At 40.8% G+C, this 16,864-nt stretch overlaps 3 protein-coding genes across 10 annotated transcripts in view; 2 read left to right on the top strand and 1 right to left on the bottom strand.

The window, feature by feature from the left end:
• The window catches only part of LOC143905922 (uncharacterized), a 45,963-nt gene extending 41,914 nt beyond the window's left edge, over nucleotides 1–4,049 (bottom strand). The window contains exon 1 of the mRNA XM_077421590.1: nucleotides 3,911–4,049. The gene's annotated coding sequence lies outside the window, so the exon portion shown is untranslated. The remainder of the gene's footprint in view (nucleotides 1–3,910) is intronic.
• Nucleotides 1–16,864, top strand: part of LOC143905910 (sodium-coupled monocarboxylate transporter 1) — a 242,072-nt gene that overhangs the window by 192,048 nt on the left and 33,160 nt on the right. For all 8 annotated transcript variants that reach the window (XM_077421573.1, XM_077421574.1, XM_077421567.1 and 5 more), the window contains 6 exons: nucleotides 7,770–7,878; nucleotides 7,951–8,060; nucleotides 14,586–14,772; nucleotides 14,834–14,920; nucleotides 15,017–15,105; nucleotides 15,209–15,310. In XM_077421573.1, the coding sequence (XP_077277699.1) occupies nucleotides 7,770–7,878; nucleotides 7,951–8,060; nucleotides 14,586–14,772; nucleotides 14,834–14,920; nucleotides 15,017–15,105; nucleotides 15,209–15,310 (684 nt within the window). The remainder of the gene's footprint in view (nucleotides 1–7,769; nucleotides 7,879–7,950; nucleotides 8,061–14,585; nucleotides 14,773–14,833; nucleotides 14,921–15,016; nucleotides 15,106–15,208; nucleotides 15,311–16,864) is intronic.
• On the top strand, nucleotides 8,829–12,637 carry LOC143905919 (uncharacterized). The gene is made up of 2 exons (XM_077421586.1): nucleotides 8,829–11,577; nucleotides 12,140–12,637. The coding sequence occupies exons 1-2, from the start codon at nucleotides 11,461–11,463 to the stop codon at nucleotides 12,479–12,481; spliced, it is 459 nt and encodes a 152-aa protein (XP_077277712.1). The 5' UTR covers nucleotides 8,829–11,460; the 3' UTR covers nucleotides 12,482–12,637.

Below are 16,864 nucleotides of genomic sequence, written 5' to 3' on the forward strand. Positions count from 1 at the left end.
GAAAATTGGGTAAAATTCAAATATCGTTTGTGGACAAACAAATAAACATACATAAATTTTTTTAAAGCAAGTTATTAGTGCTTTCTTAACAAACTAAACGAGACGTAAAAGTCCCAAAAATATAAATAATTAAGGGTGATATTGATGATTGAAGGCAATCGCGCGATTTGCGCACTTCTCTATTCTTGCCACGATTCCTGGTGAACGAGCTGGAATTTTTCAATTTTTTGGTGCCATTTTGTTCGTGAAATTCCCCTGTATGGACTAAACCTAAAGTCTAAAAGAGTACGTCAAGATTACAACAATGGCAGCCAAAAAAGAAAAAATTTCGAAAAATTTAATTAATTTGTTGTTAAAACAGTTATAAAAAATTATTTTTGTGCGCTAAAACAGGTTCAGTTTATGAAGAAATACGTTATCTTCATAAAAAAAAAAAAAAAAAATCAATTAAATGTCTGCAGCCGTTCGTGAGTTATCGTGGCAAAACTAGCAAAAAATGCCATTTCGAGAAAAACACGGTTAAAGTTTAGAGAAACGCGGACTCTTTGCCAGCCAACGCTCACTTTTTTAACTTTCTTGAGCTCAATATTTTGCGAATTTCTCAAAAACCAAACTGGGAAATATTCTTAAAGGATCATTCTACCAGAATTAAAAAAAAAAAATTATTCAAAATTTTAAACTTAACCGTCTCTTTTAACACGAACTTCGAACTTTTTGGTCCGTGCAGAGAAAAGTTCTCGGTTAATCCTCGCAAATCGCGTATAAGTTGTTACGACTTTTTCACTCCCGGAGCGGTTCGGGACGTGTGCCAAATCAAAAGGATAAAGGAAAGCGGGATGATAAGCCTCTCCGGTGATTCTCTCACACCTCCGACACTCCACGAAACGATTTTAATGTTGGGCGCCAGACGCGTGAATTCGCGTCCGCGAAATCGCGAAAAACCAAAACGAGACGCAAAACGAAATGAGTCGGTGTGCGAGGGATCGGCTAGCTCGACCTAGTAACAGGGCGGGGTTGATGAAGGGCAGCGCGATACTCGGCGGGGTGACATGTAAATTATTAACTCAGTCAGTTAACAAATAAAGAGTAACATTTATTATGTAATAGACCAAGGGCCATCATGGCATTCATAAATAAGAAAGATAGTAGCGCGTTTAATAACGCGGACGTCAATTTCTAAACAACAAAATGATCGTAACACGGACGCCAGAAAAATGCGGAAAATTAAATAATTTTGTAAGCGCGTGGAAGGCGTCGTTATTAAGCAAAATAATACCTAGAGAAATTCAAACTCACAAATCTTCAAAATCATAATAATAATAAAGTATTAAGTAAACGCGAGATAGTAGCGTGAAATGCCGCGAAATGGTAGCGTGTCACGCTCGGAGCGCGTGAACGCAAGGTCCCAAGCCGTGCAGGGATTCTGTCGCCAAATAATCCTAATCTACCGCAAGTAATAATCTTAGTCGAACGAGAATAGTAATCTGAGTAACGCTCCAACGCAAGAAGGAACGAACGCAACGGGTGATATCGCCAAAGATATCCTAACGCGAAGAATAAGGCGCCGAGGCGCTCGATATAACGCGAAATCAAGAGACACGGTAGTGTCTCGCGCCAAGTACACGCGGGGCGAGACCGGCCGTGACACTTTTACGCGACGCGACGGGTTGCGAGTACTCGAGATGTTGAGATCTCGATAACGAGTGAACGGGACTAACGGGAGACTTCCGGTCGGATCGTTGGAGTGAGCGGATGGCTCGAGGATGGAAGAATGAGAAGATGGGAATAAAAGGAAAGGAAAAAGAAGGAAGCCGCCGGGAGGTGACTGAAACAAGGGCGAAAACAGAAGAGGCCGAAGAAATGAAGGAGGTGAGAAAAACAAAGCGTGAGAGGAGAACAGAGAAATCTGAAGAGGAGGCAGTTTGAAGGTTAGTACGGAGTTTGGGCGAGACATGCGGAGAGAGACGAGAGAGGGGAGCAGCACAGGCGCACGCGGAGCAGGTGTGAGAGCCGGAAGAGGTGCCACGAGGTGATGAGAAGTGCGCGAGCGGTGAGGAGAGAGGGCGTTGGAGGCGAGAAATGAGGCGACGCGAGATGATAGCGAGCGCAGACTGGGGCGGCGATGGCGCGGGGTGTTGACCTTTCCAAAAGAGTAGGTTGACACCACTGCGGGCTGTCGGGGCACAGTCGTTGCGCGAGTGGTGACGAATGGCGTGGCTACTGTGGCGGCCGAGGCAAACGGGAGGAGGGGAGGAAAAACGGACGAGCTGTGAGTGGCACGCCTGGGACGTAGAGAAGACAGGGAAATGCAGAAGAGCTATGCCAATGAGGGAGAGATCAGAAGAGAAAGGGGAAGAGAACAGCAATGGAAACGGCGACTACAAAGGAAGTGAGCAGAAAGGACAGTAGGAACTCCTACGAGGAGGTGATCCGGCCGGAAGTCCGAGAAGGGGAAGAAGAAAGTAAGAAGGGAAAGGGAGGGGCAGAGAATATGGAAGAGGCTATGGCGAATGACGGAAGAGAGAGAAGAGGAAGTAAGAAGAAGAAGAGAACGGAAAGGAAGGTGTCATACAACTAGTTCTTGATTTGATTGTTTAGAAGGAAGGCGGATCTTGGAAGGAAGGAAAGGCAAGAGACAGAGAATCGAGATGGAAGGAGGAAGAAAGAATAAACTTGCATTGAAGTCTCCAGAAAAAAAAAAGAAGAGATGTAGGAGCAATGAAAGGAAAGGATGCAGCGACGGAAAGAGGTAAGGAAAAGCAAGAGACAGAGAATCGAGATGGAAGGAGGAAGAAGGAACAAACTTGCATTGAAGTATCCAGAAGAAAAGAAGAAGAGATATAGGAGCAATGGAAGGAAAGGATGCAGCGACGGAAAGGGGTAAAGAACGAGAAGGGGAGGGAGGGCATGAGAATGTATAAGGCCAAGAGCCAGGACGGAATAGAATGAGGAAAATGTACAGGGTTGGGTACGTCCCTTCAAAACGCCATTTTGTGTATGTTGGAAAAAAGGTGAGAAAGGATGTTATGAAACTGTACAGGGTTGGGTACGTGCCTACAAAACGCCCTTTTAGACCCCTTGTGGGTAATAAAGTATCCATTAACTAGATAACGAGTGAACGGATCAAGTTCTAAGTAAGCTTGATCGATAGCTTGGGGTCCAATTAAGGGGGGGGTTTCTCTTATAATATTCCGCTCCGTGCCCTACGAGCGGAGATATTGCGACGCAAAGTCCAAATGTGAAAATTTTTTATTAAGATACTTCTTCTTCTTCTTCTTCTACTTCTAACGCCGACGTTTTATATGATGACGTCATAATCAGAAACGTTACTTTCACTTTTTTGACACTGGCGGCTAGCGGCGTTAGTATCGCAGTGCAGTGCAGTGCAGACAGTGCGTTCGTTTAAAGCGCTGTCAGTCAGTTCATCTGATCAGTTAACCTATCTCGATCGATCGAGAGACACGGTAATACGCGCGGAGCGAGACCAACCGTGTGACTCTTTATTACGCGACGCAACGATTAATTCAAGGTAATTGTTTTATGTAATTATCCTATATATTGAGTCAACGGAAAAGAAGATTCTCTACGCTTGGCAGAAAGTGCCGCTAAAGAATTTTTAAGTCAATTTTTATGAATCAAGCTTGAATTCAATGTCTAAGTATCCCAGGTTGCCGATGACAAGGTCCAGATAGTACGCTTCATAGTTTTCGGTGTCCAGGTGTAATAATACGTTGAATTCGATGTCTACGTGTCCCAGGTTGCCGATGACGAGGTCCACATAGTGCGCTTCGTAGTTTTCGGTGTCCAGGTGTAATAATACGTTGAATGCGATGTCTAGGTGTCCCAGGTTGCCGATTACAATGTCTAGATAGTGAGCTTTGTGGTTTTCGGTGTCTACGTGTATTAATACCTTGAATTTGATGTTTAGGTGTCTCAGGTTGCCGATGACGAGGTCCACATAGTGCGCTCCGTAGTTTTCGGTGTCTATGTGTATTAATACCTTGAATTCGATGTCCACGTGTCCCAGGTTGCCAATGACGGGATCCAGATAGTGCGCTTCATAGTTTTCGGTGTCCAATTTAAATAAATAAGGAGAACAATAAATAAAAATAATTCAGAGAAGAATGCGATGAGAGTAATATTAAATGATTATCAGCGTGGATGTGCCAGTGAGTGATATGGATGTGCGTAACGACGCGGATGGCGTATAATGCGGCTTATAATTAAGTAGAGGATAAGTTTATTTATTTATTTAAAATTTTGAGGTCTAGCAGCGCCAAGTTTTTTTACAAGAAAAATTTATGTATTTTAATAAAATCTTTTTATTTTGTACTGTTACCTCTGTAATTCTTTGTGACCACTAAAAAATACACATGTAAACTTTGTATTTAAATATCTTGTATTCCCTTGTTAAATTTAAACACAATTTAAAGATTTTTCAAAGTAGTGCAACAATTATTTTTTGAGGCAATATATATGTTCTCTCTGTAATTAGCGCTGTAATTTAAAGAGATATCAATTTTTTTTTGTAATTGTAATAGATCACTTGAAGCGCGACTCTTCTTTTTGATAAGGTAACATAATTTTGTGATGTGTCTTGATAGATCACTTTTGGGTTATAATTTTTCGGAAATAAAGATACTACTGCTTAGATTTTGTCGAGATTTTTCGAGATATAAAGATTACGTCTACCACTTGTTACTTAAATTTTTTCGAGGTATAATACTACCACTTTCTTTTTTTTTCGACGTAACAACATATAGTTAAACTACTATGCGTGAACTTGGCGCCTTTTTTTACCTTTTTTTTTAAATACTAAACTAACGCGAGGGAAGATGCGGAATTACCGCGTGCAATAACGGAACGCAAGATTAACGCAAATAATATCTAGACGCAAGTGATATCCGAACGCAAATGATATCCTAACGTGAATAATAGCCTAACGTAAATAATCTGTCGACGCAAACGACATTCTAACGCAAACGCTATCCTAACGCAACTGATTAAATGCGAGTAATATTCTGACGCGAGTAGGACGTCAACGTGAGTAATATCTAGACGCAATTAAACCGACGAGATTAACATTTTAACGTAATTCATATGGCGCGTAGAATCTAAGTTCCGTCCGGGCGAATTACTACGCACAATGAGATACGCGGTCGTAAACGCGAAGGGCGTGAGAAATGGCGTATTCGCGATATCGAACGTCGTCATTGACGCGCCTACCACGATCTCCAGGAGTTATAAATTTCGGTCGCGATCCCATGGCCACGAGACCATTCCGGCGCCCCTCGCTTTCGGTGTCGATCGCTAAATACGCCTTGGCGGCGAATACGCTAATTACCGCAAACATTCCCGAGCGAGAGCGCGACCCGAGCGAGAGCGGTGTCGTGGCTTTACATCAAGAATTTATTACGAGGCAACCTCACCGTGAGGTCAGCACTCTTCCGAGGATCTTCGCCGTTATCTCAAGGGTCGAAAAAGGTAGTCGTCAGAAGCTAACGGATGGAGCTCGGATAGTATCGCGATTTGAACTCAATACGTCTGTCTCCAAGCAAGGACGATCCAAGAGTGCTCCCAAAGTTTCGCTCGATGGCGGAATCGATAACGCGCCCCACCCCGGGCGTACGCGGCCCCGCAGCGCTATAGCGCGGACCAATTAGGGGTGAGCTCAGGGCCGTTAATCGCGGCTTTCCGCAGGGCGCCTAATGGCCCTTCGCTCGTGCGGCGATTTTTCGGGATCCTTCCCGGCAGTGGACGGGACGTGACTGCCTCCGCGTTCCTCCTTTCGGTCCGGGAATGGTGGCCATCCATCCCGGAATCCGGTCAGTAGTGTGAGGAGGGCAAGTGAGCTTATCTTGCCCCGGTGTCCCGGGGCCCTGTTATTGCGCGAGTCCGCCCGCCGCTGTGTCACGCGCCGCGCGCGTGTCTCCTTGCGCTCCTTCGCCCTCGGCGGCCCGCGAGTTTTTGCTTTGATCTTCTCGTCGTCCGATTTCTTGCCTCCATCCGTTCCGTCGAGTCCGCTTTTAGCGATCCTCTGCATCTTCTCAGGAAACTCCGGGTCTCGGTTCGGTGAAACGCCACGCAATGATACAAAAAGAAAATAAAAAGATCAGAATAACGCAACGCGATTATAATATGCCCCTGGTGATCTCGCATCGACTCATTGAACCGTCCTCGGGCGTGAAAAGGTCGCGAAACCCGCGCCTTGTGACGGCGGCAGGGCGTTGCAACGATGCAGCGAAACTGCAACGTCACAAAGTATTGAATATAATATGTAAACAATATTATATTGTGATATTATCATTATGTATATTATGTTTTACACATCACATTTATCAAAATAATAGCGCTTTGTTAGTTTTCCACAATGAGCAAGCAAAAGCAGACGTGTATTGATTTGAAAAAAAAGTTGAATAATTACAAGAAGTTAAAATAAATGATTAAAAAGTTAATTAAAAACCGAGATTGTTAAATATTTAAATATAATCAACGCTCTCAACGATAATAAAAAGTGTATAATCGAAAATCTTTTCAATACGTAAAGATTTCCTGGTTTCGAATACTGGAACGGTGCGAAATAAAAAGTCGTATTTTTGAGCCAAGGGAAATGATCCTTTATTGGCTCATGGGGAAAAGCCTGTTACGGCATAAAAACCCCTGAGAACGTGTACAATAACAATCAGGACACAGATTGTTAACAAGACGAATACGTGTAATTATGGTGACACTCGGTGTCGTTAACGGGGCCCCGTATATTGAGACTCGGCTCAATAGCGCGTTAGGAAAAGAGACTCGGCTCTCTAGCGCGTTAGGAAAAGAGACTCGGCTTTCTCGCGTGCTCGAGACTCGGCTCGATCGCGTGTACGAGGCACAGCTCGATCGTGTATTCGAGGCTCGGCTCGATAATGTAATACCACGTCACTATATCACTATCATTTCGTCATTATAACGATAATATTATAATAGACACAATACATTTGTAAGACCAAACATCTCCGCGTCGTTTCCAAGACTACTTAAACTTCGCCTTTTTTTTTACAAATACATCGCGCACGGCAATCTTGAAGCCGCTCGAAAAATGCCGCTTCTTCTCCCTTCTCTTTTCTTGACGGTAACGCTGAATGCTGAAGTATGCGAAATTACGCGCGAATACAATATGTTGCGATCAATAAATTTACACATATTAATCCTTTCTTAAAAATAAAATGCAATAAATAAGTCCGCCTTTGATCCACGGAACAAAAAGTAAGGAACTAATATGAAACAATTGCATCAGGAACCGTTAATACGGAAGCTAAACGTATTCGCAGAGCACATGAAAATGTTAAAATTAAATTATTAATTTGGTTTAATCATATGCAAGTTTAAAATATTTCTATAAGTGGACCGCTAATTCAGGAAAAAGCGATATTTATAGCAGATAATTTAGGTGTCGAAAATTTTAATTGTTTAAGTGGTTGGTTGTGGAGATTCCAAGTTCGTATAAGCTATATATTTTATTTAAGTTGCTGTATAAATAATAAAGAATATATTATAAATGTAATACTATCTACTAAATTTTTTTAGTTGCCCTCGTTAACACAAACAAATTCGTGTTTCTTCTTTAACCCGAACACCTGGTTAACACGAATTCAAATCCCGGTCCCTTCGAGTTTGTGTTAACGAGGGTTTACTGTAGTTATAATAGGCTGTAATTATTATAGTTATTACATCAGAACTATATAATTATTTTTCAACTCAATGTTCATAATAATTATGCATTTTAGAGCACTTTGGTGTTTTATGATTGGAGTTATATTGCTGATTAGTATATGTGGATATGCTGGTATGCTGATTTATGCTTGGTATTATGAATGTGATCCACTTACGACCAAGGTAACATTTATATTTAGTTTTTAACATATTCGAATATTAAATTTGATATCAACTGATCTTTGTGTAACACAGCTGGCACGTGCTAAAGATCAGCTATTACCGTTGTTAGTTATGAACGTTCTAGGAGAATTTCCAGGATTGCCTGGTCTCTTTGTGGCTGGTGTATTTAGCGCCGCACTTAGGTAGCTATATATTTATACGTCTTAATATAATTAAAACAAAATAGAATAAGATATAGGTTTAGGTAGATTACATATTGAAAAGATTCTACACTCCGCCAAATGATTAAGGGATCAAGAAAAATTGTCTGAAAAATAAACAAATTTTAAACAACTGCAACTTTGTTTAAGGATGTTCTGGCTATATTTTCAAAACAGTGAGAAATCGATAAAAATTTGTGAGATTGTTCTTTTAGTTTTTCTGATGTGCCGCAAAAAATTAAAACAAATCTACTAAACAATTGCTGATTGATTATAACGATATTAAGTATGTACTAGAGGTATTTCAAATATATAAAAAAATAGCTGAAATTTTGAAATGTTTCTTTTGAATTAAATTAAAAATACTCTGTAAGTGATTTACTAAACAATTTAAGAGTTATTTAAGTTTAAAGTTGATGAAATTAACATTATCCCCCCAGGTAAAAAATTTTTTATATAAAAACATATCTATAAAATATATATAATCATATAATATTATATAAAATATGTCTATATATGTCCACGTATGTTTTTTTGTCTCGTATAATTTCTGTTCGTACAAGAAAATAATAAGAAAAAAAATTAGAAAATTATTAAAAGGATAATTTTTGCATTGTTCATTTATTTGCCAACATATAATTATATATAATCATATATAAATGAAATAATGTATATAAAACATGATTATATATATATATATATATATATATATATATATCAGCAAATTTTTTACATTTGCACTGACTTTATTTTTTTTGTAAAAAAAAACAATGCAAAAAAATTATCTTTTTAATTATTTTCTAATTATTTTTAATTATTTTTTTTGTATATACAAACAGAGATTATACAAGAGAAAAAAGAACAAAGTATGGACATATATGGTGCTCGAAGGGGTGTGAATCGCCCCGGATTCGCGAATGTTCTAAGCGTGTAAACTCGAAGGACCAGAGGGACCGTTCCCTCACGAATGCAAACGAATAAAGCGAACGATTATGCGACTCACCGTATCGGTGCCTGGCTCTCTCCTGGCTGTTGATTTTGTTCTTCCTTCTGGCTATGAGTGAGCCCTCCGTGATAGCGCCGGGAGGGCCGTGCAGGCAAGGCAAATGCGTTAGCGTGCGAATCACGTGCTCAAGCAGGCAGGCAGAGCAAGCAGGCAGTATAATATAATGCAGGGCTCTGCGGCGGTCTCCGACTGAGATCCGAAATAATACGCGAGCACGATTTTAGCTCGATCGTGTTAACTTGATGCGTGGTACAGGGATCACTTCCGAGATGTTACTGATCACGTCCGCACGAGAAGATGTTGACTCGACAATGTCCAAAGTGTGAGTGTTCTTCCGGCACTCTCTGGCTCGCGCACTTGTGAAGTACGGCGCAAGCGAGTACCAATTTCTTCATAATTAGGGCTGACACCCGCGGACGGGCAGCACGAGTCGGGTGAGTCGCACGAATATTGACAGCTCTAATCGAGCGCGATCCACCAACGTTTCGCGCGAGTCACCAAATACGAAATCGAAATTACCGACGGTAACGCTTATTCAAACTACTTATCGACTAATATTTAACACAAACGATTAACTTAGCAACTAATATATACAAGTGAGCTCCAAACAATGGACATATTTTATATAATATTATATGATTATACATATATGTTTAAATGTTTTTATATAAAAATTTTTTTACTGGGAGAATCAACATTTGTGCGGTAACTATAAATAAAAACAGTGAGATATTTTAAAAATTTTTTTGTATGTAAAACATACATTACATTGATATTGTATTTTAAGTTTCAAAACTTTTTGCTAAAAAAATTTCTTTTTAATTGTTTAAGTAATACCAGAGAGAAACCTGAGAGAGGCCATCCCGGCATTTTTCGTCAATTTTTCTGTGTCACATTTTCCGACGCGCACCCTGATAAAGTGCGTATCAACTACGTCGTTTCGCTCGGTAACCGCACATGGTTTGCGTCCGTGCTAATGGTTCGTGTCCGAACTAGCCAGTTAGTGGGGATATGCTGCGGCCTCGCTCGGCCACGCTCGGCCGCGCTCGGCCGGCCCGGCGCCTCGGCAAGCTTCGAGCGAGGAGAGAAGGACAGACATACGATTTACGATTTACTGTCTCCGTCTATGACTGCTAGCTGCCTTGGCACGCGCCGGCTATGCGACGTTGCCACAATGCCACGCATTTCGGATATCGCGTACGGTGACTTCCTTTCCTTCCTACGGTGAAATCCTTTCCTTCCTTACTTAACAAAAATAGTATTACGTTAACAAATTTTAATTTTTATGTTAATAAATTATATATATATATATATATATATTTAACAACTCGAGATTCGGCACTCGGCGAGACACCGTACGCGATATCCGAAGTGCGTGGCATCGTGGCAACGTCGCATAGCCGGCGCGTGCTCTCAATCGAACACAGACAATCTTTAGTGGCAAGGGCAAGAATCGCGCGACTCGAAGATGCAAAGACTCGATTACAGAGACGTTTCATACATATCGGTGGTGAGTACGCGGCGGGCAGTAGTAGTGACGATAATACGGAAAGACTCGTTTAGCGAGAGATCGATATTGTGTTCGAAAGCCGAGTATTGACCGGTGCGGTAATAAATTCCAAACACATCGAACCTCGTCAATTTCTCGAAGATGCGAGAAACATCGTGCTTGATCGTGTGCAGAACGTCATGCAAAGACACGCAAGTTTAAAGATAAACACTGTGTTCAACGGCGAGTTTGTGACGGGTGAAAAAAGTGCGAACAAAAGTATCAACACGAGAAACTGCGAACTCTTTCGTACATCCGATCTGCGCAAGTGGTACGATTTGCGCGTTATTGAGCCTACTTTATCATCTCTGGAGAAATTTCAGAAACGCGACAGCGGATGGGCGTTGTCGCGTATACTCAATTTGACAGTGAACGTGAACAAGTACAATCCTTTACGCGCGGGATGTCACCTGAAATTACCTCAAGAAATTAAATTAAAGAAAGCGGTGATCAACATGGACAATGCGTGCTTTGCGTGGTCAGTGGTGGCTGCTCTACATCCAGCCAAGGAACATATATATCGGGAATTCTATGTATCGTACCCAGAGCGGTTTTCGGACGGTTGTCGAACGGTTCAAGAACGGCTCAGAAACGATTACGAGCGGTTCAGAAACAGTTACGAACGACGCAGAAACAGAAACGGCTAATAAAGAACGACGACGACGACGACGAACCGCCATGAAAACGCTAACGAAAACAACAACGAAACATAAGACTGTTAAAATCCGATGTACGTAAAAATATCGAAAAGCGGCGGTTGGTGGACGAACTGCACGCACCGGCGAGAAGAAATTTTCCCCGCAGACGCGTCGTAGTGCGAGGGTACGATGACCTGTGGCAGGCTGACTCGTCGAGATGCGTCCGTACTCACGTTTCAACGGAGGCTACCACTACATACTTACTGTCATCGGTGTGTTGAGCAAGCACGCGTGGGCCACTCAAGGGTAAAGGCGGCAGCGAGACAGCTGACGTTATCGCCGAGATAATTCGAGACAGCGGCAGGTGCCCTAGAAACCTACAAACCGATATGGGGAAGGAATTTTACAACACTGACGTGCAACGTCTTGTGAGAAAACACAACGTCAATCATTATTCCACATATTCGGTGTTGAAGGCGTCGGTCGTCGAACGATTCAATCGTACATACGTTAAAAACTGCGGTCCACTTGACGCTACCAATTCTTTGGAGCGTCCTTCTTCTCTTTCTTTCTTCTCTCTAACGAGCACCGAGTCGCCCGCTTTGAACTTTGCCGGACCCGCAATCTTTAGCGCGCTGTATCCAGTAGCCAAGAGTCTTTCGGCGATCGCGGGAGTAACGTCGACGGGTCGCATGCCGATGTTTCGATGCTTGCGCGCGTTGTAATTCAATACGAGTCGCGGCAAGGCCTCGACCCACTTGTAATTTCCGTTGACCGTAAACATCTTCTACATGTCGTTCTTTGGCTGCGGTCCACTTGACGCTACAATTGCTTCGAAGCATTCCTCTTCTCTTTTCTTTCTTTAAAGATTGCGGGTCCGGCAAAGTTCAAAGCGGGCGACTCGGTGCTCGTTAGCGGCGTTAGCAAATACAAGACAATTTTCGAGAATGGTTACACGCCGAACTGGACCACCGAGGTGTTTAAGATCGTTAAAGTGCAGCGTACCAATCCCGTAACCTATCTACTCGAGGACTATCGTGGAAAATCCGTTGCTGAAGTGTTCTACGAGCAGGACTTGCATCGCGCGACTTATCCGGACGTGTATATCGTAGATAAAGTACTGCGCAGAAGGGGCGACGAGGTTTACGTGAAATGGCTGGGATTCGATGGATCGCACAACTCATGGATACCTAAGGACAATGTTATTTAATTTGTGCAAACTGTATTTTATTCTTAACATATAAAAATATACAATATGTATAATACATATAAAGTGTTTAAAATATGAAATACATGTACAATATCTTTATTAATATCCTTTCAAATACTGTGTAATATATTACACACAATATGTTACGTTATATTACATATATAGATACATATACGTACATACATACATTCATACGTTATACTACATACATACATACATATGTTATACTACTACATACAACACATTCGTTATAAAAGTATTCGGTAATGTCCCCACGATAACGTATCGGTTGAATCGGGTATGATGTAACGCTTGTCGCCGTACGGACTCAGAGCGATTTTCGTCTCGCGGATAGTGTACAATCGCGCAACTCGCGCAACTCTGATCTTTTACAGGATTGACGTCGAGTCATTTTGATCTCATTGTTCAGACACCTCGTGTAATCGTCGAACGTTATAGTACACGCTACGACGTTGCTCTTGACACCTTTCGCTTTTTTACAGTCTTTTTCACCATCCACCCTCAACGCATATATCTTCACCCTGAGTCCCACTAATTCGGTCATGATCGCGCCATTAATCTCGTTCTTCATCAAGCCCGGCACCTTCTTGTTCGCGAGTAGTATACCGTACGCGTTGTCGGTCGCGTAATCGCTCGTGTCGAATCTAGCGATATCGCGTTTCACGTTCTCATACACGTCGTCACACTCTACATATATCAGATATATCAGACTGTCCGTATTGGTGTACATAATTCTACACATGTCGCGATACAGGCGAGACATGTACTTGTGATGAAATTTGTACAAACAAACTTTTGACACGTTGAGAATGCACATGTCGACGTATAAATAGGTTTGTCAAATTTTACCTCGAGTTTGCGCAGTTCAACGGCTATCAGATTTTCCGAAAAAACGCTTCTGCTGTGAAAATTTGGTTTCGCGATCATTGCCTCCGCGCCGTATCTACCGTCCCACTTTGTTAATAATTTTACATCAACGTGATTTCAAACGTTCTCCATAGTTTTGCCGAATACCGCGTTATTCATCAATTTGTTCAAATTTTTCTTGAAATCGTTCTTGGCCAGTGTTCTAAATTTTGTATTGAGTTCGATGTAATCGCGGAGCCATGGAGATTGAACAAATTGTAATACGCGATGTATCTTTGACGTCTGTTGTCAGTCGTTTTGAGACAAACAGAAACAATTTCCATTTCCCGTTTTCGTGGAAATTTTAAGAGCCCTTGAAGTACGACAGTCTCGTACTTATTCCCAAAGATCTGGCAAAAGTTTATAACCTTGTCTTGCTTAGTTTATTAGTTTGAAGTTGGTTATCTGGAAAATCTTTGTTTTTACGATTTTGCACGTAAATGTATCTGGATCATATCTCTCTGGTCGATCGACAACTGTCGTCTAAAATTTATGTCTATTTCTTATTATAAAAATAATGCATTAACATGTATTAACAATTGTTATGTTTTCTCGAAAGAAAGAAATCGTGGAGACCACCGGACGTAACCAAGTCTAAAAATGCCCACTTTTTCTTCAATTCTTGATAAATTGATAAGAAAAAATCAAAATTAAAATCTAAAAAAAAGGTTTTATAGAAAAAATTTCAGGCTTTAACATAAAAAAAGCAACATTTTTTTCGGTCTTTTTGTGCGTGACATTCCCACAAAATGACAAGAAAATTTCCCATTTTATTGAGCTCGTCGTTTTTACGTTAAAATTACTATAATTAAAGAAAGTAAAAAACAACTGTGACCTTTCGAGAGTAGAGATTTCACGTTTCACAACTCTTCTTTTATATTTGGATTCTTATTTTATTAAACAAAGTTACAGCTGTTTAAAATTTGCTTATTTTGTAAACAATTTTTCTTGATCTTTTAATTATTTGGTGGAATGTATTATAGCAGCGTACACATACACACGCTCACGCATACGCGCACATTTAAAATAAGAAAGAGGATTAGGAAAGAAAAAAGGGAGAGAAAGAGAAAAGGAAGTAAGAAAGAGGGAGTAAAGAAAAGAGAAAAAAGGAAGGAGAGGGAGGGAGGAGGGTGGGAGGGAGAGAGGGAGAAAGTTAGTTTGAGATACTTTCTTTCAGTTCATTATCAACCGGTCTAAACTCCATGGCAGCCGTGGTGCTTGAGGATTTTGTTAAGCCCTTTATGAAGACTCCTTTTACGCGTAAAGGTGCCGACGTCTTTATGAAGCTGACGGTTGTCATTTTAGGAACAATCTGTGTTGCTCTCGTTTTCGTCGTTGAGCAAGCAGGCACTCATATGTTACAGGTAAACATAAAGACGTTCTTCGACAATACAAACTTTTTTTATATTTGAATGAATGTTATAGTTGTCCATAAGTCTAGGCGCTATCACTCAAGGACCATCTTTTGGCATTTTCAACATGGGATTGTTATTACCATGGATTAATGCCAAGGCATGTGTTAAAAATAAACTTATTTTATTTTAATTTAATAGAATTATATTTAAATTTGTTGATGAAAATAAATTATATATTAATTAAATTCAACAGGGTGCTCTAGTCGGAGGAATTGCAGGTTTGAGTTTCATGGGTTGGCTTGGTCTTTCTGCCGAAGCAGCTATTACCAGTGGAAAGATTAAGTATGTGTTATAAAATTATTAACATTAATAAGCAATAATCAATCTTGCATGGTTTTTTGTTCCTTTTAAAGTACGATTACAAATAACACCAATATTTTTACAGATTTGATATGAAACCCGTTACCACAGAGGGATGCACTTATTCATTCTCACAAGTAGAAAATTTATTGATATCTGTACCACCAGATTCAATTTTAGACAACGAGTAAGTTAAATAATGTTAATTTTAATTATGCATAGAATAACTGTTAATAATTATTAGCTATTAAATGATTAATATTTGTTTGTCATTAAAATTAGCGCATGTCGCCCCCTGATTCATGAGTAACTTAAATCTCCCATTCAATAAACTCAAAGTATTTTCATTTGAAATCATAAAAAAATTATTGCGCAGATGCAATTTTGCCAGAAAAAAACCTATTTTTTTCTAGCATAGAAAATTGCATTGTGCATTTCATGCATGCAAATTTTGGGCTATCTTGTATGTATGTATGTATGTATGTATTTCTTTGTTGCTTGTCCCCGCAGGGTTTGCAAGGCGTTTTTAAAGAACGGTCCCAAACCTTTACACCAACTCCTTGCTTATCCACATACATAAAATTTCACACAATATAATTGGCGTTTTTCAGGGACGTACCTAACCCTTTACAAAACCTACTCCTTCCTAGCTCGACCTGACCATTACGGCCCTTTACCTCGCGTGACAGACCTTCTCCCTCGCAACAGATTTACACAAATTTTCACATTCTCTTACTGGGGTTTTTCAGGGACGTACCCAACCCTTTACAAAACATACACCTTTCTAACCCGACCTGACCATTGTGGCTCTATACACACTACATTACCTCTCTCCCTTCCCTCCCCCCGCCTATGATAAAGCAACGTTTATTGCAGGAGTAAACATGGTGTTAGGTTTTCGTCGGCTAGTAGCTCGAGGGAACGGTACCGGTATGTACCGGGTTTTCCGACGATCCGCGTTTTGTTCCCGGAAGACGCAATCCCGACGACGGACGACTTATCGATCGTCCTGGTGTGCGAATCCGCGCGACACACGTGCACACACATACACACCCGCTACGCGACTCCTCGACGATTTCGGGTACACGAAATTCACTTTAAAATTGCTTTATTATGTGAGTTGCGCGTACAAGTATGTACAGTAGAGTGACATATGAGTAGCTGTTAGGTTAGGTTAGGTGTGTGTTGGGAAGAGGCGAAGTGGCGGTATTTTTGGTAGTTGTTTTCTGTGTGCGCTGCGAGATGGCGTTGATATCCGTTAGGTATGGCTTGAACCCGTGAGGTATGAGTCTTAGGGCACGGTTTTCCCGTTAGATATGACTTTGGATATGACGTGTAAAATATTTTGTAGGTAGATGTTGGCAAATCGTTACTTTCCGCACAGAAAACACACACGGAAAGTGCTACTTTCCATGCACATGTAATACAAAATTAATTTTTTTTACGGAAAACGTGAGCATTTTGTTTGTAGTTGTTTGTAGTAACAAAAATTTCGTTTGTAGTTTAAGGGGTTAGACCACTGTGTTTCAGGATAATTTTCAGGAATTAATTTCTAACAAAATATTTATGAAGCACCTGTAATTCTTTTTTATTATCTTCTATACACATTGAAGAACGTGTCAAAATTTTGTTGCCCAAAAAAATATAAAACTCGTCGAGTTAAGCCGCTTTGCGCATCCCTATGATTTTCGGATGGTGTACATGATTTCGCGAAAACCAGTCGTCTGAAACAAAAATAAAA

Source organism: Temnothorax americanus, unplaced genomic scaffold (assembly GCF_048541705.1).
Source record: "Temnothorax americanus isolate GAGA-0224 unplaced genomic scaffold, ASM4854170v1 Scaffold69, whole genome shotgun sequence".
NCBI classification, from domain to species: domain Eukaryota; kingdom Metazoa; phylum Arthropoda; class Insecta; order Hymenoptera; family Formicidae; genus Temnothorax; species Temnothorax americanus.

Bases quoted from the DNA above. Each gene is read 5' to 3' on its own strand.
- LOC143905919 (XM_077421586.1), top strand. From the start codon at position 11,461: ATGACCTGTGGCAGGCTGACTCGTCGAGATGCGTCCGTACTCACGTTT. The intron at 11,578-12,139 runs GTAAAGGCGGCA...CTTTCTTTAAAG, and splicing joins CACGCGTGGGCCACTCAAGG to ATTGCGGGTCCGGCAAAGTT.